The sequence below is a fragment of the Corythoichthys intestinalis genome, chromosome 12, assembly GCF_030265065.1.
Source record: "Corythoichthys intestinalis isolate RoL2023-P3 chromosome 12, ASM3026506v1, whole genome shotgun sequence".
NCBI lineage: Eukaryota > Metazoa > Chordata > Actinopteri > Syngnathiformes > Syngnathidae > Corythoichthys > Corythoichthys intestinalis.
Window position 1 is genome coordinate 26,723,881 of NC_080406.1, and position 26,316 is coordinate 26,750,196.

The window sequence follows — 26,316 nt, forward strand, 5'->3', positions numbered from 1 at the left end:
CTCATTTAGCAACGCCGTTACCGTTACTGAGGATGCAAAGGCCTGAGTTACTTTCCGATACTACGTTGGTTGAATGACGTGAGAAAAGTCTGAGAAACACAGACTCACGGAGATGAGACAGCAGAGCAGGAGTGGGCAGGAGGGAAGGGAGTTGTAACGCTGTTGCAAATGCGATGCTAGTTGGCTCCTATAATACCTGACTGTAGCCGATAGCCTACAAACCATGCCCACATGATGCTACGGTAGAGATAACATGTACATAGAACTATATTCAAAATGTTAGACTCTCCGGCGTTTGTAAACAGCCGCCATCTTAAAGCAGTAGATTTCTCAGGAAGGCTCCGTTGTTGAGAACCATCCAAGCGAACCTCAGTAACTTTAAATACTCCTAAATTAGCAAAATCTTAACTTGAAGCGAGACGGAAGGGAACTAATGCAGTAACGGGAGCAATTTTAACAACTTTAACAGTTGATTCACAACATTATATGACTTCAAACATAGCAAAGGTTACTATGTTTTTTTTTGGTTTTTTTTTTTTGGGAATGAAAAAAAATATGAAAGGAAACACCAGTTAATTAGTCAAGTAACTAATTACTCTTACATTGAGGTAACTGAGTTACTAATGCAATCATATTTTGGGAGAAGCAATTTGTGACTGTAATTAATTACTTTTTTTAAAGTAAGATTAACAATACTGGTGCCAAGCTATCATCAGAAGTTGATTGTAACTCCTAGCATTAGCCTAGCATTCACGTTTGTGTTAGCATTAGCTTCAGAATGGTGAGCGTTATCTTTAAACACTTGCCAGTCTAAAGCAGAGCCACTTGACTTTTCTGGTCAGTAAATCTAGAGGCGAGCCAGTTGGCGAAATGGCATTTAGCTAACAGCCCACTTCAGCTGTTTTGTTGAGTAAATGCGCAATTACTGGGAAATACTGATTGCCTACAACGTATGGCTAGACTCTAAGAATAGCTAAAAAAAAATCCCAGACTTCCCAGTGTTAAACACTCGGACATTTTTTTTTTTTTTTTTTTTTTTTTTTTTTTTTTTTTTACATACAGTTCCTGGCTTCCAGATGGGTTTATTCGAAAATGATGTAGCCTACTGCTTTTACGGCTGAGTGTGTATTATCATCACCAAGTTGGCTTTGTGCTTGTAGACGCTACGATATGTGCTCGTCTGTCTATGTTCATTTGAAAGTGTTGGGGACCTTTATTGATTTTTGGACTAAAACTTTTGAATTTTTACAGACGAAAAGATTTTTAATAACTGTCGTATAAAACTAGGGGAAATTGGTATGGGATTTCATCGACTAAAACTAGACGAAGATGAACACATTTTGAAATGACTAAAATATGACTAAGATTAAGAAGTATTTTCGTCCAAAAACACTAGACTAAACAAAAATGAAAAGGGCTGCCCAAAAGAACACTGTACAGAAGATAAAACATAACACAGTAAAAGAGAAATGAAATGAAGAGGGCCGTTGGACAGAATCTAGACTCCCTCAATGTGTTATTGCATATTTCGGCACACACCCTGAATTTGGCTCCTTGCCCCTTTTGTACAGATGGTCACCTAGTAATCAGCATTTCACCACCTTCAATATCTCCTGAAAGTCTTTCGCACATGGCAAACAAGCTTATTGTGCTCTGCCATATAACTACACCTTGGCATGCGTAGAGACACTTTCTTGCTTTCACTGATCTAGTCTTAATAAAAAAAAAAAATCTAGTTTCAAGACATTAAAATACAGTATGTGATAAATGTATAATATAATATATGGTCAGACCAATAGATAAGGCAATGCTGTAATAACATCTGACATTCTTTGGGTACGTTCACTAATGAATATTTTTCTAGGGTCTTTGCGGGAGAATTAATTCTGCAAAACTAAGTGATTCGACCCCGCTAAATCCCTGTGATCGTGGTGGGAAATATAAATACAAACTCTAAGTGAGAAACGTTAATCTGGGAGCAAATGTTCTGCTTTATCCAAGTGGCCTGAAAGAATTGAGCTTTCTGCACCAGTGGGGGATTCAGACATATGCTAGTGCTCTGATCTTTTCCTAAGTGAAAATAATACGTAGCGTGAATATCTACTGTATATGAGAGCAACTGTAAAATCATATTAACTTTTTCCATTACAAAATGAACACATATGGTTAAAACATTATTAAAGCATGACAATTATGATAACTGTCCAGCAAATCTCCAGTGCAAAATTGTTTTTAAACAAGTCTCACTTCAGGCACACACCCGAATGTGCTCGCATTAGTGAACTTGGAGTCTTCCTATCCGATGTTCAAGCCAGATTTGTAGCAGGAAAGATGCTAGGCTTTAGGATATACAGTATGTACAATAAATTATGAAACATTTTAACAAGATTTTTGGGGGCCCTGAGAATCTTTTGGTTCTTTCACCATCGTACAGGGGTGAAAGTGGGCCAGAACGGCCCAAACGCCGTTCCGGCATGACTTTCTCTTCCAGCATACAGTGGTATGATCCCAAAAATATGACGGCAACTGTCAAAATCCTATGTGTGATGGTTTGTTTAAAGTACAGTGGTACCTCTACAAACCTATACTTAATCCTTAATAAATTCTTCAGGTACTATTACAAATGGCAATTACACATAGCTAGTTTATATACATATATATATATATATATATATATATATATTAGGGCTGTCAAAATTATCGCGTTAACGCGCGGTAATTAATTTTTTTGATTAATCACGTTAAAATATTTGACGCAATTAACGCACATGTCCCGCTCAGAAAGTATTCTGCCTTTTGGTAAGTTTTACAGCAAGGCTTTTGTGCTGTCCAACAGCGAACTCTTGTGGTCGCTTTGCGACATGGTTTATTGTTTTCAGTCCAGTTCAATATGGCTGCACGACGTCTCGGGCTGATAATGTTTTGCTTATATGATCCTTGGACAAGATTTGTCCGTAAGTATGGTTGTTGTAAAGAATGTACATATTATGTTAGTAAGCGAACTGTTATATTTTTTGTATGAGACGCTTTTTGTTTATGTTTAGTGAACCTGTATAGCGTGCTAAGCTAACATTGTTGCTAATGCAATGCTTGTGTACTTTTTTTTTGTAGTTTTACAACGGTCTAAAGAAGACAATGGTTTGAGGCTATTTTATTAATAAATCAGATGAAAAAGGAAGAAGTCTTATTATTAAGGCGTCGTTCACTAGCTGTCTAGCTTTGGAAAAAGTAGACGCTTCGGAGTGAGGACAGCATAGACAGATTTAAATGACAGTAGAGTGAAATGCCCACTACAGTCCTTATGTACCGTATGTTGAATGTATATATCCATCTTGTGTCTTATCTTTCCATTCCAACAATTTATTTTACAGAATATCTATATAATTTACAGAAAAATATGGCATATTTTATAGATGGTTTGAATTGCGATTAATCACGATTAATTAATTTTTAAGCTGTAATTAACTCGATTAAAAATTTTAATCGTTTGACAGCCTCCAGATCTCAACCATATATGAAATCCTTGGGGGAGTTGAAAGTCCGTGTTGCCCTTATTTTCCGGAGTTTTTTTTTTCTCATTCTGTCTCTCATCGTTGAGGTACACCTATGAAGAAAATTACAGGCCTCCGTCATCTTTTTAAGTGGGAGAACTGGCACAGTTGGGGGCTGACTAAATACTTTTTTGCCCCACTATAATATATATATATATATTTATATATATATATATATATCGATATATATCGATATATATCTAGATAAACATAGATAGTTACTATTGCAAATATCAATTACAAAGACTGAAACAAATAACTTATGAATATAAATCATAAAAATACCTGTAATAATGTAACGAATCGGGTTCGAATGTGGCAGTTGTATTTTACTTTCTGTTTTGATGCTGGCGTCAGTGTTGCACAAGTTGATGGAACAAATGATTAGCCTGGCTCTGCCAGACTATTCTCCCTGTATTTTTCAAACACTGATAGTATAGTCTGGAAACCATCCCATTAACGGCCTTTTCGAGCAGGTACAAAATCAATCGACAAATCAGATTCGTTTATTTGCGTGACGTGTTCTTCACGAGCAACGTCACTCTTGCGCGTCGAAAGTCGTCTCTTCAGCAGCACAGATGGTGAACGGCAGAGCCGAGAATATGTTCCAATCCACGGTAAAATCAGTTTTAAATGACCAAAAACACATCGACACGAGTCATTGACAACAGTCTGTCTCGCGCTAGCCATGTCGAATAAACTCCGCTCTCTTCGTATGTTTACTTCCGCGCGCAAGTCCATCGTCCTGCGGTCGCCATTTTACTAACGTCACGTCTGCCCGTCGCTGATTGGTCCACTCCGCTGTCTGTTTGCTGTGGCTTGCTCCGCCCTGGAAATTGTTTCCGTGGGAATGGTGGCCAGACTCAATAGCTGGAACAGCGTTGAGTCCGGTGTACCAGGCTAACAAATGATTAGAAACCTGACGAAGCTGGCCATTTCTTTGGTGATGTTACCACAATAGAATTGACACCTTAACTTATAAAGACTGGCGAACGGAGGAGGACCGCTACCCGAGATAGACATTCTACGGCCCTATTGTCCACCCAGTTCATGGATGCACACACCATGCTTATATTTTGTTATCATTTACATCTTAATTTCAATGGTAAGCGTCATCTTTTCTATTTTTTTTCTCCACCTGCACTAACCTTTTTGGATCCAGTGTTCTCACAAGAAAATCAGCCATGTGTCCGTTTTCCGGCAAAACAAAGAAACTGCGGCGCTGTAAAAAATCGTCGTATTTCGAGCATGTCGTCGGATGTAGAAACAAATAGCGAGCCAAATTTTACGTCGGCTGTCGAAAAGATAGTGTGTCCAAGCGATCTTATTTAGAGGTACCACTGTATATACTGAATAGTTAAAATTTAGGTTTTGCATTTAGGAAATGTGGAGGAAAAATTAGGAGATGGAGGTTGAGGCTACTGCTGTTTTTGTTAACTTTCAAATTGCAAATCACTGAAAAAAATAGGAATAACTGTGCCAAAGGCAATTTTATCTGCATTTCAGTGTTTTTAGGAGGTTTGACGACCAAAAAAAGGAAAAACAAAATTCTGGCTCCGTAGCGACCTTCATGTCAGGGGGTTCCGGCAAGGAATTCTTGCCACTTTCACCAGGTGGAAGAACAATGTCTGCCCAACATCGTACATCACACAATATGAAATACAATAGCGAGCTTTGGAAAATTTAAGTGTATTTTAATAGTGAAAAGATTATATCATGACAAAAAGAGTCACAAACAAGATCTTGCCAGTGAGAAGCCTCCATAACTCAATTATGCCCCTTTCCCACTGACACTAGTGTAGGGTGACCATATTTTGAATTCCCAAAAAGAGGACACTCGGCCCGGCCTCGAGATACTTGAATTTTACTCGAAGATCACTCAAAGATGCGTATATCTCCCACTTTTTTTTTACTCAACAGGCTTTATTCTTCCTAATGAAAATAATCAAACAATTAAAAAATAAATAAATAAATAAATAAAAGAATAATTATTAAAAAAATAATATAATGCAGACTCATAGAAATGTAGTCCAGTTAATACACACACACAGTTGGCTATGTGCCAACTCAACATTTTTTAAAATTACGATCACAACAATTGTCGTTGACAAAATGTTATTCCCACTCAATTTTTATTCTCATACAATGTTCTAAATTGTACGCAAACAATAACTGAAATAAACTGACAAGCGATTCAACCAGCATGTTTCCAAACGCAGCAGTTCAAATTCAAAACTACATTGCCCATAATGCCTAGCGCAGCTGAGCTCACTGATTGCTACCCTATTAGCGAATACGGGAGCCGAGGCAAAATCAGACTTTGCTATAAAAGTTTACTACCATCGGCAGTGCAAAGATGAGACAACAAACGGGATTTTACAGATTACACCAGTACAAATCTCTGACAGAAGTCAACAGTTGCCATTATATACGTATTTATCGTAAAAAAAAAAAACTCATAAGCAACACAGCTATTTAGCTATACTAGCATTCAACCACTAACTAACGCAGAACAATTACAAGACTCATACAATATACTGCATCTCTGTGTACACAAATAACCCTATGTACAACAGAAGACACGTGATCGACATTAAAAGGAGAAACTTACAGAAAGGTGTATGGAGCCACGTCTTTTAGAACTTCTTATTGAACTCCTTACTGTAGTCTGAGCTCTCGCCAAACCGTCAGTAGATGGTGGTAATTCCCCATGAAACAAAGAGTGAACTGCCAACAAAAAAGAAGAAGATCTACTCCTTCTCCCGCCCCTACTAGTAGGAGCAACGTCAACACAGGCAAGTGCTGCCCCCTAGCGGCCGGAGAAATTCTCTTCAAGTTGGTCCCGTAAAAAAAAATCATAAAAACCAGACATTTTTATGAATTTATAAAACCCGCCCGGACAACGAGGATACTGCGTGAAAGTAGGACTTGTCCGGGCAAAAGAGGACGTTTGGTCACCCTACACTAGTGGGTCAACGCGCATTTTTTCCAAGCCGATGCAACCCACTAGAAAATTGGCATTTGGCACCTTTCCCATTGACAAAAAAAAGCCGTGTCTTTTTTTTTTTTTCCCACCCGTCTAACCCCCCACCCCTCCTCATCCGTGCGTAAGGTTACGTGACGTCACCACGCTAAAATGCGCGTCGACAAGTGCGACCGAATTCATTCAGTTCAAGGAAGTAAACAATGCAAAGCAAACTGTAAGCCTCCTTTCCGTTTGTGTTCTCTGTTTTCATGCTTTTTACTGCCCTCAAAATGATCGAAATGCAGCAAAGGATCAACACTCTGCTTGTGCCGAGGCAACGTAGGCGACGTGAATTCTTCTTCTTCTACTAGCTTTGTTATGAGCATCGACGTAACTACGGTTGTGGGGCGTGTTAAATGGGAGGTGACTGGCACGTTGTTATGACGCATCACGTAAGAGCCTACGTCACCACGTAGATTAGGGTGTTGACTGTTGACCCGGGGTTTTGCTTTCACACTGCATGACGATCAGAGCTGAGGTGATTTTAACGTGGGTCGCTTGGCAGGTTGATTGACACGGGTCGAGGCGGGTCGCTGCATCTTTCCCACTGCCACCAAAAGCCGATTGTTAGTGGGCTGACATGGGTTTTTGGGCCAGTGGGAAAGGGGTATTAGTAAGGAATTGCGCAATGTGGGGTGATGCTTGATTTGTCATTGACGCACATTCTGTCCATGTATTTGAATAGGAAATAGGCAACATCTGCAATTTTGAGTCCGAAAATCAGTACTGTACACGACCAGTCAACTAAATTTAAATGCCGTTCACTCTTCATGGGATGCTTTGAGATCTGCACTTTGCACATGCTGTTTTTAAGGGGTAGGGCCTCAAATGCTGTGGGATTAGGAGAAACCAGCAGTGAAAATCCCTTGAGTTAGGGGAAGGGAGGGAAAAAGGTAGTAACGCCCAAATGACGCTTTGTTTTGGAAACCATAAAACCCAATACTGTTTCATTCTGATGGATGGACTTGGAACAGACTTCAAACTGAATAAGGAAAAAGGTTGATAATCTTGCACAAACACTTTCAGATTCATCGAGAGAGTGTGGAGAAACCAGCACAAAAGTGCACTATGCCAACATCTTCTAAATGCAAACCAGATGGCGAGTATAAACATTGTCTCAAAGAAGGACAGCACCAACATTTGACCTAATGCACCAGCAGGGATGAAATAGAAGAGATATTTGATAGAAATTCAGTTAAGAAGGCATAGATGAATGCTGGACTTTCGACAATAATAACTCACTGACACAGGAGCTCTTTCTGCTTGTTTTGGCTTTCACTTTACCCCCAACTGTACCTTTTTTCTTCTAACCAAACCCTGTTGAGATGTGAATACACATTGCATGCCGAAAGGTTTCTAAAACTTTAGCAGCATCTAAAGAGGCAGGAGCAGATGCCATGTTCAATCATTGGGCTTCCTTCCCCTAAAAGTCAGATTCACCTGTCAGGCACTGACAATGAAACACTTGTATATAGCTACTATCCCTTCGCAGCAGGGGAGAACACGATACATGAAAAGAATAGATTCAGGGCTGCATTGCTGTTACTGGGAGTCTAGCTGCCAGGCTTGTGGTAATGGAAAAAGTGTCTGCACCAATCACACTGATTTTAAGTACAGAAGTGACTTGGAATACAAGTGACATTTTTGTTGTTGTTTTTTTGTTTGTTTGTTTTTGACAGACACTATGAAAATCGTCAGAGGGAGGCATACAGTCTTCATCTTATAGTTGTGCAAACCTTATTAATTAATGTTTGCAGGATCAAGTCACACATGCGGAAGTGCTGCAATTAATTCGTCATGATTCACATACTGTTCTCTAAGGAATTTAGACTCGTATTTTCGTTCTTAAAAAAATAAAATATAATAAACACAATCCCCCCACCTTGCACGCCAAAAGATTTTGTTAGGAATTTTCACACTTCATTTACACTTAAGCAGGGAAAGAGTACTTCAGATAGCGGTGTTTTAGGTTATAAGTAGGGTTAGAGGACTTGTTAAACTTGTATCTCAAGGCTCAACTCCACAGACAAATTTAATTCCATAACTGACTTTTAATGTTATTCCAATTTGGGATATAGGACATCTGTAATTGTGGTGTTTAAATGGTAAATGGTGAGTACTGTATTTTCCACACTATAAGGCGCACTCAATGAATAGCCTGTTTTAAAACTGTTTTTATATAAAAGGTGCTCTGCATTATTAACTCACTTGCTCCCCAAGACGTATACAATTTTAAATTGTCTCAGTGACCCAAAGACGTATTTATACGTCTTTTACGTTCTTTAAAATTTATTTATTTATTTATTTTATTTATTTATTTTTACAAGAGACATCTGTGGGTTCTTATTCAATTTAGCTCCAAAGCACAAAGCTGCAAATCCATTTTAAAGCAATAAAACTGGCCACTGGATGTCAGTAGCGCATTTGGTAAGACCCGCAACCCGATTCAACGGCAACGAACGACCGGGGCGCCGGCGAAAGACGACAGAATGGAGAACAACCTAGAGGACGCCCGGGATGCCAGGCGCTGGACGACCGAGCAGAACGACCGGGACCACCAGTATAACGGACGATGCCGTTGAGTCCGTGCTGCTCGGAGAGCAAACCCCGCAGAGACTCAAAAAAAACCCCCATCTTTATGAGACAGCCGGCGATGAGGGAAAAGTTTACTCGGCTGTCGCGGCGACAACAGTGTCATTTCTCAGTTATGTGTACCGGTAAATAAATTGTTACTTTTTTACAAGCTCTATTTGTCTTGTTGTTTATGTTATTTTGTAAAAGGATAACATTATTCAGATGTTTGGGATGTAACTAAAGCAAAATATAGCTGTGTTAAAGTCAAAGTTATGTTTGAAATATATGCTTTCACAAAAAGCTCAATTCCTATGTTTTTTTAACAGAAATTGGAAAATTGCTCAAACTAAGCTATTTTCTAATGCTGATTTCTAAAGTATGAAAAAAGATATGAACTTACTTTTTTCCTGCTGAAAGAAGAGAGTCTAATCTTTCTTTTGGTGAGTTCCATGTTTATATAGCAAGATAACAGAACTTTCTGTGGGCCTTGCAAAATCAGTCAAAATCCAGTAAAACGGCCAGGAGCGAAGGGCCTTGCTCCGGTGAAAATGGCTGGGAGTGAATGAGTTAAGGGGCTGTAGTAGTAGTGGTTAGTGTTGCGTTATGCATCCACTAAATGAAGTTGCGCTAAAGGGAATGTCATGCCATGATTAGCCACTATTGATCTACAGTATATAAGGTGCGCCTTTTAATGCATAAAATACGCACAGGCGGAGTTTGACTTTTGGGACAGGGGGGCAAACAACATGTTGATGACCCCGAAACGCGGTGTCAGTAAAAAAAATTTAACTTACAAGAATATTTATAGTAATACGTTGAAAATGAGCGTTTTTTTTGTTTCCCATCATTCTTGAGGGGGTTCTAAAACAGGCTGCTTAGGAAAGCTATACTTTTCGCTAAGATAGTCATCCATTGAATATGGTACGCCCGCCGGTGTCATGCCAATGTAATTACCCCTGTCAAAAATTGTACCCCCTGGGCGGAGCCACTGCGCTGCACTGATTTGCTTGATTTCTGTGTTTTGGTGATGTAGTTATCTACGAGGTTTTAAAACATGGCGCATCCGTCAAAAAAAAAAAAAAAAAATCTCCATTCCACCATTTTCATGGGGCTCTCTGGTGTTTTTCAATCCTTGGTAATTGCTCTGTAGTTGTTGTTGTCGCTTTTGAAAGCTTAGGTTTGAAAAAATTACGTATATCTTGCCTCTTTTGTCCTTGGGTGGTTTTGGCTAAGCAAAGCAAATGAACCGTATATAATGTGCCAGTCACATGATATGTTTGAAAAATAATTTTGACCCATTATATAATATCTTTTTTTTGGTTCTTTTAATTCATTTTTGTTGCTTTATTACTTTACAAGTTTTACTGACAATATTTTACCGGAAAACTCTTAATTTTAAAATCATATATGGGAAAGTCAATTATATGCAATTATATGCCACCAGGGAGGGCCTGGCCCCCTTAAACTCCACGTATGAAAATACGGTATATACATAGCACATTACATACACATTTTTACTAGGGATGGCCCATTCACATATTATTGCACCCAAGTCCGAATCTGAGTCCCCCTGATTTTGAGAGTCTGCCAAGTCCTGATCCAATACCCAAAAAAGTGTTGTTAAAAAAAAAGTTTTAAAATGTTGATGTCACACCGTGCCACCTTCATACGTTAATTATTTTTTAACAAGAATAATGTAGAAAAATGTTTGTCTTAATTAAATGCCTTATTGATTGAGTCTACTCAAATCCGCTCACGCTGTTAAGAACAGCCCTCACATACACACACACACAATTAGCTGCCACAGCACACTACCAGTGTTTAACAAGCTAAACCATGATTGACACATTCGATGTCTTTGAAGGTAGCGCCCCCAAGCTTCTCTGGCAAGATCAAAGCTTAAACGCCTGTCAATCATCGTCAACTTTAACAAGCAACTCCAGTGCACTGCCCGACCAAGAAAAGCAGCAGGAGGGAGAGTGAGAGGCTGTATGAGCATGAAGCAGAAAAACCATAAATATTAAGGGTGTAACGGTACATGTATTTGTATTGAACAGTTTCGGTACGTGGTGCTCGGTTCGGAACGGAGGCGTACCGAACGAGTTTCTGACGTAACCCTTAGTTTTCGAGGCTGTGAATCGATCGGGTTACAGTTTCTTTGTGTAGATTATATTTACTCCGTCTTCTCTACTATAATGAGGACCAACACAGTAGGACAGTACAACCCAGAAACGTCAACGGCGCGACAATGTGGCCGCCGCGAGAAAGCAGTGAAACGCGGGCGTTAAAGTCAATCAGCCAATACACACTGGCCGCAGTGCGGCCGCGTGTTAGACGCGTCCCAGAAGCGGCTCAACATGACGCACGCGAAAAGAACGGCAGAGCTTATTATTTGACACGAGACGCGACCCTCCTGCGTCAATACTACTACTGGGTAGAGCTGGGAATCTTTGGGCACCTAACGATTCGATTACGATTACGATTTAGAGGCTCCGATTCGATTATGAAATGATTATTGATGCACCCCCTTCCTTTTTTTTTTTTTTTTAATGTTTTGTACATTAGTTCTAAAATTGTTTAAAAATCCTCTCAGGCTAAACTATTTCAGATCAAGTTAACATACAACAGTAAACAAATATAAAAAATTACTCCCATTATTCCATAATTTCCCTTCTGTCTACTTTTTAAGTTTTAAAACTATTTCATCATTAAAAGATAGATTCAAGACAAGTTTCTACCGATTTAGGAGTATTTTAGATAAAAAGTTAATTAGGTTCGCTACAACAGCGCCTTCTACAGAGGTCTACTGCTCTAAGATGGCGGCTGTTTACTTACGCCGGAAAGTCTGTCATTTCGCATCTCTGTTCAATAATACATGTTTAACACCGACGTCCTCCGTCATTTTGCATTTAGTTCTACATATATATGATATCTACTGTAGCCGTATGTTTGTAGCAACGAGCAACTGGGCGTTGTTTGTAGCAGCTGTCGGCCGCAGTCAGGTATGATTGTTTTTTTATCTAGCGGCATGAGTTGAACATGATATTTACTCTCGGTCCGTTCCTCATTGCGTCCCAAAGACCGCGCTGACTGTGTTTTACTTCCGCTTTACCTGGTATAATTCAATAATCGGAATTTGGATATTTGTGAATCGTTCTCGAATCTTCCACGGCCGAATCGCGAATAATCTAAGAATCGGAAATTTCGCACGCCTCTACTACCGGTAGCTAGGATCGGGCAGACCGGAAGTCACTCGTGTAAAAATACAGTGGATCCGGTCAATTTTCAAACTAATATGCAATCGTAACCCACTTTTTGAGTCCATCAGATCTCTTGAGTGGTAGATCGGGGCACAGTTGACTTGTCTTTGTTGATTTACTGGTGTCTTCTCTGCTATAATAATAACCAACACGGCCCCGTGTTCAATACAAAACCCTCCTACCACAACAAACCAAGTAGGAACTAATATTCACATAGGAACTAAAGTTATACAACATAAAATATACAATATAAATGAATACTACATCACATTTGTAAAATATAAACTCATAATTAAAATAAATAATAGCCCATTTAAATAAAATACATTGAAATGAGCTAAAACACCTGTAATTAAATAATAAGAATAATAGACAGATCCTGCTTACACAATTAAATTTATTAATTTCTGTGTGGCGCTTTAACTTGATCCACCAATAAAGCTTTTGAAAACTGTTCATAAGGGAAAAAATGATTAAGTGAGGCATTTCATTTGTAAAATACATGTTAAAATCTTTGTCATTGGGATTGCTTTCCTCTTTAGCACAGGACTTCTTTTTTCTTCTTTCTATCAGAAAGAAAGCTGACCAATACGCGGGGTCTGAAAGGCAAATTGTCTGGATTATCTTTAAATACCCGCTATTTTTGAGCAGAATTCTAGCTTTGTATAGGCAAATGTTCCTATTGTTGAAAGCACAAAGGTGTTTATACATTTATATTTTGTATTTAGTTTTCTTACTGTACCGAAAATGTACCAAACAGTGACCTCAAAACCGAGGTACGTACCGAACCGAGATTTTTGTTTACCGTTACACCCCTAATAAATATATATTTTTTAAAAATTAAAACCTGATCATTTTCATGCAATTCCGATCCTCTGAAAAATGGTACGATCGGCCTGATTTCCGATCACGTGATCAGATCGGGACACTCCTAGTGTTTACTTTTTTATCTTCCATTACCCCAATTCACGCACACATTCATATACCAATGCTGCTGCTGCCACGCAAGGCACTGCCAACCCACTGGGGGCAAACTACGGTTCAGTATCTTGCACAAGGACACTCTGAAAGTGAGCAGTCATAGCCAGGAATAGAACCGCTGATCCTTCGGTCCTAGGACAACTCGAGCTACCAACTGTTTCGTATATTAAGTTTGGCCGTACTGCTTCTTTGGTATAACTACAATCAATTTCATAGATTTAGCAAGGGAATCGAAGCAGAGACGGATAGACTTGGATAATATTTAATTTGATTTTTTTGTGTGTGTAGTGTAAGGTAGTGTCCTGATTATTAAACAATACACCAAGGCCAATTGTCATTCCTGTATGGTCAGCTGACTCTCAAAGGGAAACCCGTCGAATTGAAAGAGCCTCCCTATAGTACTCATTGTGATTAAACTGAAAAATGAGTGCACAGTCAAATTAAGTGCAAAAGTCATGGTCAGTGGTTACAAAGATGTCCTTCTCTCATAGCGGACAGCTGTGAAAATAAAACTGAAACGCTACCATTTGACCATTTGATAACGTGGCAAGGTCATATAGTCTTTGTGCACAATTGGTCCGCACACACAGTCCAATTTCCGGAGGTAAAAGCACAGAACCAGGTTTCCATTAAATGTTCCTGCCTTGATGTGGAACCCTGGAGGAAGCCAACGTCCTGCACAATGTGGCTGCAGATAACGCTCGCTCTGTCACAACATAAGGGACAGAATGAGCCAATTAAACTGATGACCCATGACCTCCCTCTTGCTACAGCGTGGAAGGACGTAAACAAAGGAAAATCCGCTCCGGGTGACCCCACCCTGTACTCACAACATTGGCCCAGAGGAAAAGACTTGCAGAAGCCAAACAAACAGAGAAAACATGCTAGCGTTATGAAAATAACAGCGGGATAACTTGGGCACATTCGCCATGTAAATTCAATTCAGACACTGCGTGATAAGTGCGCCATAAAACATTACGAATTAATCATTGGATATATTAATCTAAAGCCTTAGTAACATTAATATTTGGTAATATGAGGGAAGGGTAAATCAAAGCCTAAGTACAACTCCCTTAGTTAAATACAAATGACACTATCTGCCTTAGCTGGAACTTTTCTCGCAAATCTGACAGCATAAAGTTTGCAAGTTTGGAACTCACCTCAAAGTCCTCCAGTGGGAACTGCAGCATATCCCTGAGGACATCGCTGAGGATCTGAGTCTTCCTTTGCACCAGAACATTTTCATAGTCCAGGGGTTCGATCACCTTAGGCTTTACCTGGAAAACAGACAAATCACACATTGAATCAAACATAAACATAAACACTTCAGGGTAAATGGAAGAGTGTAGGAACAGAAAGGATGATGCATCAATAAAGAAAAGCCATTTTTATGGATCCTGGTGTTTTTCTTGGAAAGACACACCCAGTGTGCTAAGAAGGGTCAGAAATTATTTCAAGAGATGAGTGATGTGAGAACAAGATGTGAATAATAAGCATTATTTGCCTTTGCGGTCACCACATCCCAAGCCTCTTGAAATGAAACCCTGATGTTTCCCCATCCTCGTCATAAAAACACCAAATTAGAAAATGTGTTTTTGCAAAATCTCTGTCAGTTTGCAACATCTCACTTGAATACAGATGCCAACAATCTGTACACACAATTAGAGCAAAAATTAAAACGATGCACTTTTTTTTAAGATAGATTAAAGTGTGAGATGGCTGAAATGTCTGGCAGAGAACACTCTGAACTGATTTTCAGTCAACCCAGGGGTGATTTTGACTTGGGCATTAAAATTGATCACATACCAACTGCACAAAGGTAAGTTAAGTGAAACGATCCACTACCAAGTACTGTACTGAGCTTGCAAATGTGTTGATGACCGAAAAATATCTGGGCAAAAAAAAAAAAAAAAAAAAAAAAAAAAAAAAAAAGCTAGATGGAGAGGATGAGGAGAGGAAAGGCTGCCGACCCAATGACCCCAGCCGGAAGAAAATAGATTTAGAAAAGTAGCTTTTTTATCAACCTCCTTTATAGTTTTAACTAGAGATCGGAATGCCGATCGATCGGGTCCGATCACGTCATTTTCAAAGTATCGGAATCGGCAAAATAAATATCGGACATGCCTTTTTTAAATACATATATATTTTTAATTAAATCGTTTTCTAATTGTATTCAACGTTACAGACATAATGTGTTACACTCTTTCAGAGTCTTTAGTTTAAGCTTAAGGTAGGGTTATCAAATTTATTGCGTTAACGGCGAGAATTAATATTTTTTATATTTATCACGTTACAATATTTAATGCAATTAACGCATGCGCTGCACGACCCACTCACGCATTGTCGGGTTCAATCTATAATGGCGTTGTTTTACCCATACAGTATATGGAGCTAAAAGGCAGCGTAAAATGAGTAGAGTGAATTTTGGCAGCTTTTGGAGCCTTATTTTAAATGGCTAAAGCCTTACCATCCCTCTCCCAACGATTAGAATAATCGTGGGAAGCAATGTGGGGAAGCAAGGTAGTAGTTGATCTTTTTCTTAACACCCTATGTTATTTCCCAACGCAGAGAAGATATAGCAATTGGTACCACGACGCACAGACATGGTTGCACTTCCCATCATGCATTTGGGCAGAAGTTAAATGGCTACAGTATCATTTACCGAAAGCTCAACAAATACACTAGATGGCAATATTTAGTCACAATATACAAAGTCACATTTATCCTTTAAGAATTACAAGTTTTTCTATCTGTGGATCCCTCTCACAGAAAGAATGTTAATAATGTAAATGCCATCTTGAGGATTTATTGTCATAATAAACAAATACAGTACTTATGTACTGAATGTTGAATGTATATATTTGTCTGTTTTATTCTTTTTTTTTTCTTAATGCATTGCCAAAATGTATATGATCGAGAAAAATTATCGGGAATGATTGGAATTGAATCGGGAGCAAAAAAAAAGCAATCGGATCGGAAAATATCGGGATCGGCAGATACTCAAACTAAAACGATCGGGATCGGGAGCAAAAAAACATGATCGGAACAACCCTAGTTTTAACTGTGATGAAGTCCTACCCTAAACTTTGTTCATTTTGGTTTTTATCTCTATGCATATCCCTGTGGACTTTTTCACATGCTTCACCAATAGCCCAAGGAGGTCAGTCACACAGAACTATGCACAAAAAAAACCTCATGCAAGAGCGAGAAAGCATGATCTCACTCCCTCAGCTCACTTGAAATGCCGCCAGTAGAGCTTTAAAATACATGATGCTTCAAACAGGCCAAAACAATATACAAATGTCTATCATGCGCAATGAGGTAAAAAATACAGCATACTGTATACAATACAGAAATGACATCACAGGACTCTTTGAAACTTCTTAGTCCAGCTGCGTTACGCTAGAGTGACCTAACCACTGGACCAATGAACTGACTTTTGAGCCAAATAAAAATGCTTTATGGGCCACAGTAATAACATTAAACTTGAGTTCAACGTTTCTTTTCTTATGGTGCTACCGCAGCACTAAAAGCATGCAGTTCAAATGCATATAATGGCCAAGATGTCTAACTAGTAATAACGCCCATGACACCTGCTTTTAGACTTACATCACTGTGGTTAACCTCTGTAACACATCACAGTACACATCATTTTAAAAGAGTCAGAGTTTTAATTTTAAATGCCTTACCACCACCTGTGGCAATGAGTCTACCTCAGCCTCCGCTGCAGTCAGGCTCTTATACTGCTGTGGACTTTCAATGACCAGCTCCTTCTTTGGAGTTTTACTCGCCCTTCCTTGCATTGTCAACAGCTGTGCTAAGATATTTCCAAGAAAGATCCCGAAAAGAAGTGGTTAGCCAGCATATCCAACAGAGGAGAATCCTTGCGCTGGAATAAACTTCTGGGGTTTCACTCCCTCTCGCAGTCTTGAGCTCACACCCTCCTTTTTTACTGACTGATCTATCTGAGTGCTGGGCTCACACCCATCTTGAAGAGATGGCCCCTCCTACACTCCACAGTGCTGCCCGGGGGAGTTAAACACCACCCACACATGGACACACTCATACAGAATTGCTATCTGACCCTGTGCTATCCACCTGCAAAGCAACATGGGGGCTGACATAGACAAAGCAAAAGAAATGTATTCCTAATAGAAAACATTGTAGTGGGGCTTGACTAAAGGCCTTTCAGGGGACAGCTGAAATAAGATGTCGTCATATAACATTGTTTGTGTAGCATTACTCTACCCTGTGACAGCACCTATGAATGAGTCAGATCCTGTGATTTAGCGAGGATGTTGCACAAGCACGAGAGATAAGATGCCAGACTCCTGGTTGTTACATTTCAGAGGCACAAGCAAAATGAGGCTTTCAGAGTTGCAGAAGGAAGTCAAGTGAAACAATTCAAAGTCAAACAATTCCGAATGTGAAACTTCCTGAAAATTCCAACTTGAATTTATTTTTGCCAACTTTAATGTGTGTTGTTTAGAAAAGGTTCACCATCTTTTTGCTGTAGTGTTTGTCCTGATTAGGTGGAGATGAACTGAAGGTTATCTGAAACTAGGTGTGCTTTAAGTATCCTTGGAAACTCCCAAAACCCAAATTTCGCAATGAAAAACTGACAATGGAAACATCTGAATTTAAAAACAAAAAAACAAAAACAAAGAAACAATGTAGAATTTGCTCTTCAATTATTCACGAAAAGGCCATAATATATCCATAGACATTAAAGAAACATGTTTTTGGGAATTACAGTGGTATGAAAAAGTATCTGAACCTTTGGGAATTTCTCACATTTCTGCATAAAATCACCATCAAATATGATCTGATCTTTGTCAAAATCACACAGATGTAAAAACAGTATCTGCTTGAACTAAAACCACTCAAACATTTATAGGTTTTCATATCTTAATGAAGATAGCATGCAAACAATGACAGAAGGGGGGAAATAAGTAAGTGAACCCTCTGTCTAAGGAGACTTAAAGAGCAATTGAAACCAATTTTTATCAAACAATTTAAGTCAGGTGGGTGCCCAATCACTGATGAGTGGTTTAAAGCTCCCCTGCCCGCTAGAAAACACACATTTGGTAAGAATTGTCTTGATGAGAAGCATTGTCGATGTGCATCATGGCTCGGTCAAAAGAGCCGTCTGAAGATCTGCGATCAAGGATTGCTGATTTGTATAAAGCTGGGAAAGGATACAAAACCTCTCATCTCTCGAAGTCTGGATGTTCATCAGTCGACAGTCAGAAAAGTTTTCTACTAATGGAGAGAGTTTGGCACTGTTGCTTCTCTCCCAAGGAGTGGCCGTCCACCAAAGATGATGCCAAAATTTCAGCACAGAATAATCAGAGAGGTAAAAAAGAACCCAAGAGTGTCTGCTATAGACTTACAGAAATCACTGGCCCAGTCCAATATCTCTGTGCACACATCAACTAGATGTAAAACTATGGCCAAGAATGGTGTACATGGGAGGACTCTATGGAGGAAGCCACTGCTGTCTTTAAAAAAAAAAAAAAACTTTGTTGCTTGTTTAATGTTCGCAAAAAGGCACTTGGACACTCAACAGACGTTTTGGCAAAAGATTTTGTAGACTGATGAAACCAAAGTTGAATTGTTTGGGAGTAACACACAACGTCATGTGTAGAGCTAAAAGGGAACAGCTAACCAACATCAACACCTCATCCCCACCGTAAAGCATGGTGGAGGGAGCATCATGATTTGGGGCTGTTTGCTGCCTCAGGGCCTGGATTACTTGCAATCATTAATGGAAGAATGAATTCAAAAGTTCATCAGGATGTTTTGAAGGAAAACCTGAGGCCGTCTGTCAAACAGTTGAAGCTAAAAAGAGGATGGATGCTACAACAAGACGATGATCCAAAACACAGAAGTAAATCAACTTCAGAATGGTTTCAGAAGAACAAAATACACATTCTGAAGTGGCCAAGTCAAAGTCCAGACTTGAACCCCATTGAGATGCTGTGGCATGACCTAAAGACAGCGATTCATGCCAGACATCCAAGGAATCTGACTGAACTACAGCAGTTTTTCAGAGTACAATGGGCCAAGATTAGTCCTAATTGGTGTGCCAGACTGATCTGCAACTACAGGAAGCATCTGGTTGAAGTTATTGCTGCCAAAGGGAGGGCCACAAAAATGTGAATGTTCACTTACTTACTTTCCCCCTTCTGTCATTGTTTGCATACTATCCTCATTAAAATGTGAAAACTTATAAATGTTTGGGTGGTTTTATTTAAAGCAGAAACTTTTTTTTAATCTGTGTGATTTTGACAAAGACCAGATCACATTTGATGGTGATTATATGCAGAAATGTGAGAAATTCCAAAAGTTTCAGATACTTTTTCATACTCCTAAAACAGATCTCAATGGTTAAGCGGAGATTTTCCCATCTGAATTATCTGAATTCATAATTAAAAAAACACAGCTACTGAGTCTTGTTATAGGCACTCAAGGGTAAGCACCTAATCACACAATATACGTGGGCAAAAAGCAATTCACACCTGCCGCACACTAGGCAATGCGTTCAACCTCAATGAAGTGGACAGTTAAAAAAAAAAAATGCAGTTGCTGACTATTACCTGCACACCAAGCAATAGAAAATGCACATCTACTGGTGCCCTGTAATGGAAAAAGTGCCACCCTTGATACGTTTTTTTGTAAAAAACATGCCGCAATTGTCAAGATGAATCAGTTTAAAAACAAAGAGAGATAATGGGCTAGAAATTATAGAAAACTTACTGTATATATTGAAAGGCTGTTAGAGGGCCTTTGTTTCCGAGAAAATTCTGACAATTACTTCTAGCCAAAGGTGAATACGAAATGATAATATAGGTCATTCTTGCCAACTTGATGGCGTAGAACTCCAAAATCCAAAACATTTTGGGTGGAAGCTCGAGCATCTTTAATTAGCCATTACATCTGCAACGTTGGGATGCAGTTCAATGGCAACTCGCTGAAAAACCGGAGACCAATGGTCAGGGTTAAGGCCGGAACCTCAGAACTGTGAGTCACTTTTGCTAACCACTAGGCCACCCAAGAATGACAATAAATCACCCAAAATGAATGTCAAGTACAGGACTGTACCAATCCTTCACTCGATCACTTGTCAGGAATGCTTTATTGTAGAACTCTAATTATTGTGTTTTATTCCTCTTACACTGTGTTTGGTGATGAAGCATGTTGAAAAGCTCTTTAAAACACCTTAACATTATGCTTTTGTCTTATTGCTGCAATATATTTTCTAATTTAAATTTCTTTCTCTGTTTTCACACTTGCATGACTAACAAGAAAATCAAAACAAAGAATATTAATTCCGGAATCAATTCTACTTGTGTTACAGTACCATGCTTTCCTTTGGGAATGGATTGCCTCTACACTTTAAAGTTAAAAGTAAAAAGTTTATACACACAAAAACAAATACGGCACATGCCAGAATCCAAAGCGTGACTGAGGATAAGACAGCGACGGCATACAAGCACTGAGGTGAGATTACGCCCGGCTTCTGTCTCGCTAATTGTTGATACAACTGCTCCAGGGGCATTCCGATATGAAGCAACTCTAGCCAACCCACCATGGAATGGGGCCGGCCGTTAAAGAGGAGGATGTTATCTTTTCAAGATGGTGTCAGTTTAAGACGAGGCGTGAGACCAGGTCAGATCTCAAACAGCTGCTCCCCTTCCACTGTCACATATGCTCCTACAGGCCCCCCGGACAGGCAATATAGTCTAAATTAAAATTGATTTTACATCTAGATATTTAGCAATGGTGGTCATTATGAATGCAATTTCGTTGGGAATTCATACCAAAAAAAAAAAGGGAGGGGGCAGATTTCTATAGCTCTGACAGAGAATGACCCAAGCATGTCAGGGTAAACTTGATAAACACCTTTGTGATGATTACACCAAAAACTATGTTTGGAATGGCCACTGGCCCTGATTTGGATCAGCATGCTTTGGTTTATGAAGGAAGTAACAGTGTTAAAAAATGAGATGAAACTACCGTAATGCTCTACATCAGATTGTCAGCAGTTGTATTCAGTGGAGCCGGTAACAGATTTGTGTCAAAAATGAAAGGGTAACACTTCACAATAAGGGTCTCAAATAGTTAATGCATTTTTAGAAAATAATTAATGTTTAAGTAACATAATAATTCATATAATCCCTTATCTATCTTTAATTAATATATTAACTGCTACTCAACTTACATGTGGTGCACTTTACATTAGGGGGTCCAAAAAGCCTTTAGTAATGGCTCGTGGGCTGGGCTGGCAGACAGGGTTGGGGGTGGGCGTGCGGCTGGGGCTGGTGGTGCGTCCACGGTTGATGGGTGCGCGGGTGGCCCTGAGTACCACCCTGGATTCCGTGGGGGGTGACGATGGCTCCTTTACTGGGCTGCGGGAGGAGGGATGGGCAGCACTGCGCCCCCCCCTCCCGAGACTGGCTGGGTGGGGGCCGTGGCCCTGGGTTGGCGCCTGCGTGGCATCTTCGCTCGTCTGCACGGCAGCCTCGTGTTTGGTGGGGATTGCATGCGGCTGGATGTGACTGGACGCGCTCGGGTTGGGGGTCCCGGTGCCGGGTTTGCCGGTGAGGCAGCGTAGGGTCGGTTGCCAACGGGCTTACACTCACAACGGATTCACACAATTACTGGATTCAAGAAAAAATGCAATATTTGAAAATTTCTCGCGGCACACCTGACGATCTCTCACGGCACACTAGTATGCATTATATCATTTTTTTTAATGCTACGTAACCATTAGTTACTGGTTGTAGTTACTGTCTGGTTATGCATTAACTAATGTTCATTAATCTATTAACTAATGGATAATAATAATATAATAATAATAATAATAATAATAATAATAATGGATTTTGTGAGTTATCATTATGTTACTTAAACATTATTTATTGTCTAAAAATGCATTATTAATGTTAATTAAGGGACCCTTATTGTAAAGTGTTACCAATGAAGGACACAAATTGGACACAATTTTTTTTTTTTTTTTTTCATCTCAAGGGAGGCATTTTAAATTAAATCTGGAACATTAAAGGGGAAAAATACATGCTAGGCTTGTTTCTACTTCTGATTATTTTTGCATTTTATGAGTTTTGACTCAATTAACTGTGCCCTGGTGCACTTGGTTAATAATGCCATTTGCAAGGGATGGATTTGTTGTTGACAGAGTTGTAAGCAGGTGATGACTCAAACTCTGACTAGGTTTAAAGGCTCACAACAAGACTCACTTGAAAGCAGCAGCAATGCGGTTAAACAGCGCATGCTGTTTTATATCCACTTCTGGCTGCACTTCACAAATTTACCCTACTGTGTTTTCTTTTGTATCTGGGCTGCAACAGATGTTTACATTATGTGATACAAAACATAATCTCAGCCTCTCCCCCCACGCGTGTAGGCAAAACAGAATTGAATCAGCTGCCTGGATACACAACTTTAAGAGGCTAATTTTAGCCTCAACAAGATAATGCCTCCATGTGTCATATACTGTACTGTAGTCAGTTCATGGAGTGTCCCTGAGGCATGAGGGAGTCGCGGATGAACCAGAAGGCAGCGTCTGCCCTCATTTTTACTGTCTGTCTGGTGAACTCCTCAACAGATAGCAGTTGTGAAAATAGGATGGTGCACATGGTTCAAAAGCTTCCTGATTCTCTTACAACCGCGCACAAATGTTTTTTGACACATTTCACCATTCAGTAAGATGAGAAAGTGTCTCAAAACTGTTGACCGTTGTTGTACATGATAAAATGTGATGCATTAATCTCATGGATTCTTTTTGCTGCTTCTGTATTGATACTGTGTCTTTGATTGTCTCAAAAAAATACTGTATTTCACAAGACATTACACACGGTACCTCCAGCAAATCATACCGGTCAGCTTTTACAAGACCATATTTGTATTTCTTAACTTACATAACTAACGCTTGATGAGATCTTGGTGTGAGCCAAACTAAAACAGGGTGTAACCTGGAACATTAGAAGAAACACAGCCCACCTCTTGCTGCCGCTTAGCAACTGGAGACCACCACCCATGAGCCCCTGGCGAGATCTGACACCAATATTAATCAAAACAGTGTTAACTACACTTTAGGTTGTTGGATGTGATAGATACAGTTCTACGAAGGACAACGTCTTGATTTGTTTTACAAATACACCGTCCTCAGCCTACTGAGTAGTGAAGGTGTCTCAAAACCTTTGACCGCAGGTGTATATGCACTCTCAACTTTTCATTAGCCTGTACATGAAGAACAAGACAGCGAAACTGATCTACAGCAATGCCTAATTTACAACTTCTTACTTACTGAATACTACATTGACACATTTGAATGATTCTCCAATGTAATTGGGGAGAAAATTAAAATGCTAGAGTGGTTTTAGAGTGAATACATGAGAGCAAGATCGCTGGAGATAATGGTACGGTTTCAGCAATTAGGCTTCAATGACTCAAAAGATGAAGGCAATCACTAGGGGAAAAAAGCAAGCCTGCTGCTTACTAGAGCTGAGAATCTTTGGGCACCTAATGATTCGATTACGATTATGATTCAGAGGCTCCGATTCGATTATAAAACGATTATTGATGCACCCCCCCCCCCTTTTTTTTTTTTTTTTTTAATGTTTTGTACATTAGTTCTAAAATTGTTCAAAAATCCTCTCAGGCTAAACCAAACTACTATTTCAGTATCAAGTTAACATATAACAGTATACAAATATACGAAAATAACAGTAAATAAAAAAAACTCCAGTCCCCATTCTGTATCAGCAGCTTTAAACTACATTCAATTAATTTAATGTTGTGAATCAACTGTTACAGTTGTTAAAATTGCTCCCGTTACTCCATAATTTCCCTTCTGTCTACTTTTGTCAAAGTTTTAAAACTATTTCATCATTTAAAGATAGATTCAAGACAAGATTCTGCCGATTTAGGAGTATTTTAGATTAAAAGGCAACAACAGAGCCTTCTAGAGAGGTCTACTGCTTTAAGATGGCGGCTGTTTACTCACGCCGAAAAGTCTGTCATTTCGCATCTCTGTTCAATAATACAAGGTCTAACACCGACATTGTCTGTCAATTTGCATCTAGTTCTACATATATATGATATCTACTGTAGCCATATGTTTGTAGCAACTAGCAACTGGGCGTTGTTTGTAGCGGCTGTCAGCTGCAGTCAGGTATGATTGTTTTTTTATCTAGCGGCATGAGTTGAACATGATATTTACTCTCGGTCCGTTCCTCATTGCGTCCCAAAGACCGCGCTGACTGTGTTTTACTTCCACTTTACCTGGTATAATTCAATAATCGGAATTTGGATATTTGTGAATCGTTCTCGAATCTTCCACGGCCGATTCGTGAATAATCTAAGAATCGGAAATTTCGCACGCCTCTACTGCTTACTGTTAGTGCATATCTAAGTTTGGTGTAGAAATTGAATGCAATTACCGTATTGGCCCGAATATATGACGGCCCTGATTATAAGAAGACCCCCCTTTTTAAAGACCCAAGTTTGAAAAAAAATACTTTTTGAACACCAAATTAATTTTTATACAGAAAATAATTACAGTACATCTGAAACAAATGATTATAACAATACATTTGAGAGAAAAAGCATGTTATTTTGCCTCATTCAAATCTTCATTTCTGAACATTTAAGTGCAATCACATTCGTAAATGAATGGCTTCTGGTTTTTGAAATGTAAATAAACCAATCTAATGAGATAAAACAACAAAATTGCAATAACTGCATTAACCATCAAAGTGAAGTCTAACTGTAACTGTAGTCTTGAAACAAATCTGAATAAGGAAAAACATTGCAATACAACAATGCAAACTGGTTAAACTTGAGAGTAGCTGAGATCTGTCATGACAGAACATCGCTTCAATGATATCGGGCGCCATCTAGCGTCGTGAATGGGTATAACGTCTAGACCGCGAATATAAGACGACACCCACTTTTTCAGTCTTATTTCAATGTAAAAACACCGTCTACTACACCTGCACAAGATATCGTTTGAACATCGCCATCACGATATGTGCATGCGCAATAGTCCTATCGCAGGATGTGCAAGTGTTTTTTTTTGTTGTTGTTGCTTTTTGTTTTTTTTTTAACACATAAATTTGCTTCATAAAAGCAGCAGGTGTGCGGAGACGTGGCCTCCTGGATCCCTTTTACAGACATCAATCTTCATAATTCACAAATGAAGCCCCTTAGCCTGGAGTAAACTGTACTATATGAATACAATGTGGTCCTGGTGAGTCAACCAAAGTCCTCGTTACAAAGCTATTCAAGTCATCTGGTGAAAACTCCTCTAGTTATAATAATGCAATATATATATATAGCAAACCCCCAAAATGTCGCAATGCAAGTTTTTTCCAATATCGTTCAGCCCTACCGTCTTATATTCGGGCCAATATGGTATTTGATAGGAATCTATAGCCCCTTTCACAAACATATCCCGGAAAATTCCCGTGTAAGATGATGCGGGATTTACTCGCCTCATTGCTCTCACGCATGTAGAGATATCCCAGGAAGGACGCGGGCTGGACACTTTCACGGACTTATCCCGTGTTGCCCACTAGCACTCTCTGTGCAGAGAGGGCTGCATGCGCAATTCTATAACTCGGACATTGCGTCATTTTTGATCGGCATCGGCAGTCACAATTTTGGTCAAATCGTGTTTTGATACAGAGCCGGTTGTGGGAGCATTCCCGACCTCGTTACTGCAGCCAATTCAAGCTCATCAAGACTGTATTTTAGCCCAGGCAATCCAAGAGAAGGGTGCCGAGATATTACCTTGTTGGGCATCTTGCTCGACACCTCTACCGCCCGTGTTTTGAAATCCCCTACGTTGTGCTGATATTTGAGTCTATTTGTCGTCTTATCGGCTCTCTGCCTACCGCTT

General features: G+C 39.4%; 1 protein-coding gene across 10 annotated transcripts in view; it reads right to left on the reverse strand.

Annotated features, from left to right (window-relative positions):
* The window catches only part of LOC130927062 (dedicator of cytokinesis protein 9-like), a 190,816-nt gene that overhangs the window by 91,987 nt on the left and 72,513 nt on the right, over positions 1 to 26,316 (reverse strand). For 9 of the 10 annotated variants that reach the window (XM_057852572.1, XM_057852568.1, XM_057852577.1 and 6 more), the window contains exon 2: positions 14,552 to 14,668. In XM_057852572.1, the coding sequence (XP_057708555.1) occupies positions 14,552 to 14,668 (117 nt within the window). Of the gene's footprint in view, positions 1 to 14,551; positions 14,669 to 17,080; positions 17,462 to 26,316 lie in introns of those variants that run through there. The other variant, XM_057852576.1, reaches the window with a different exon arrangement.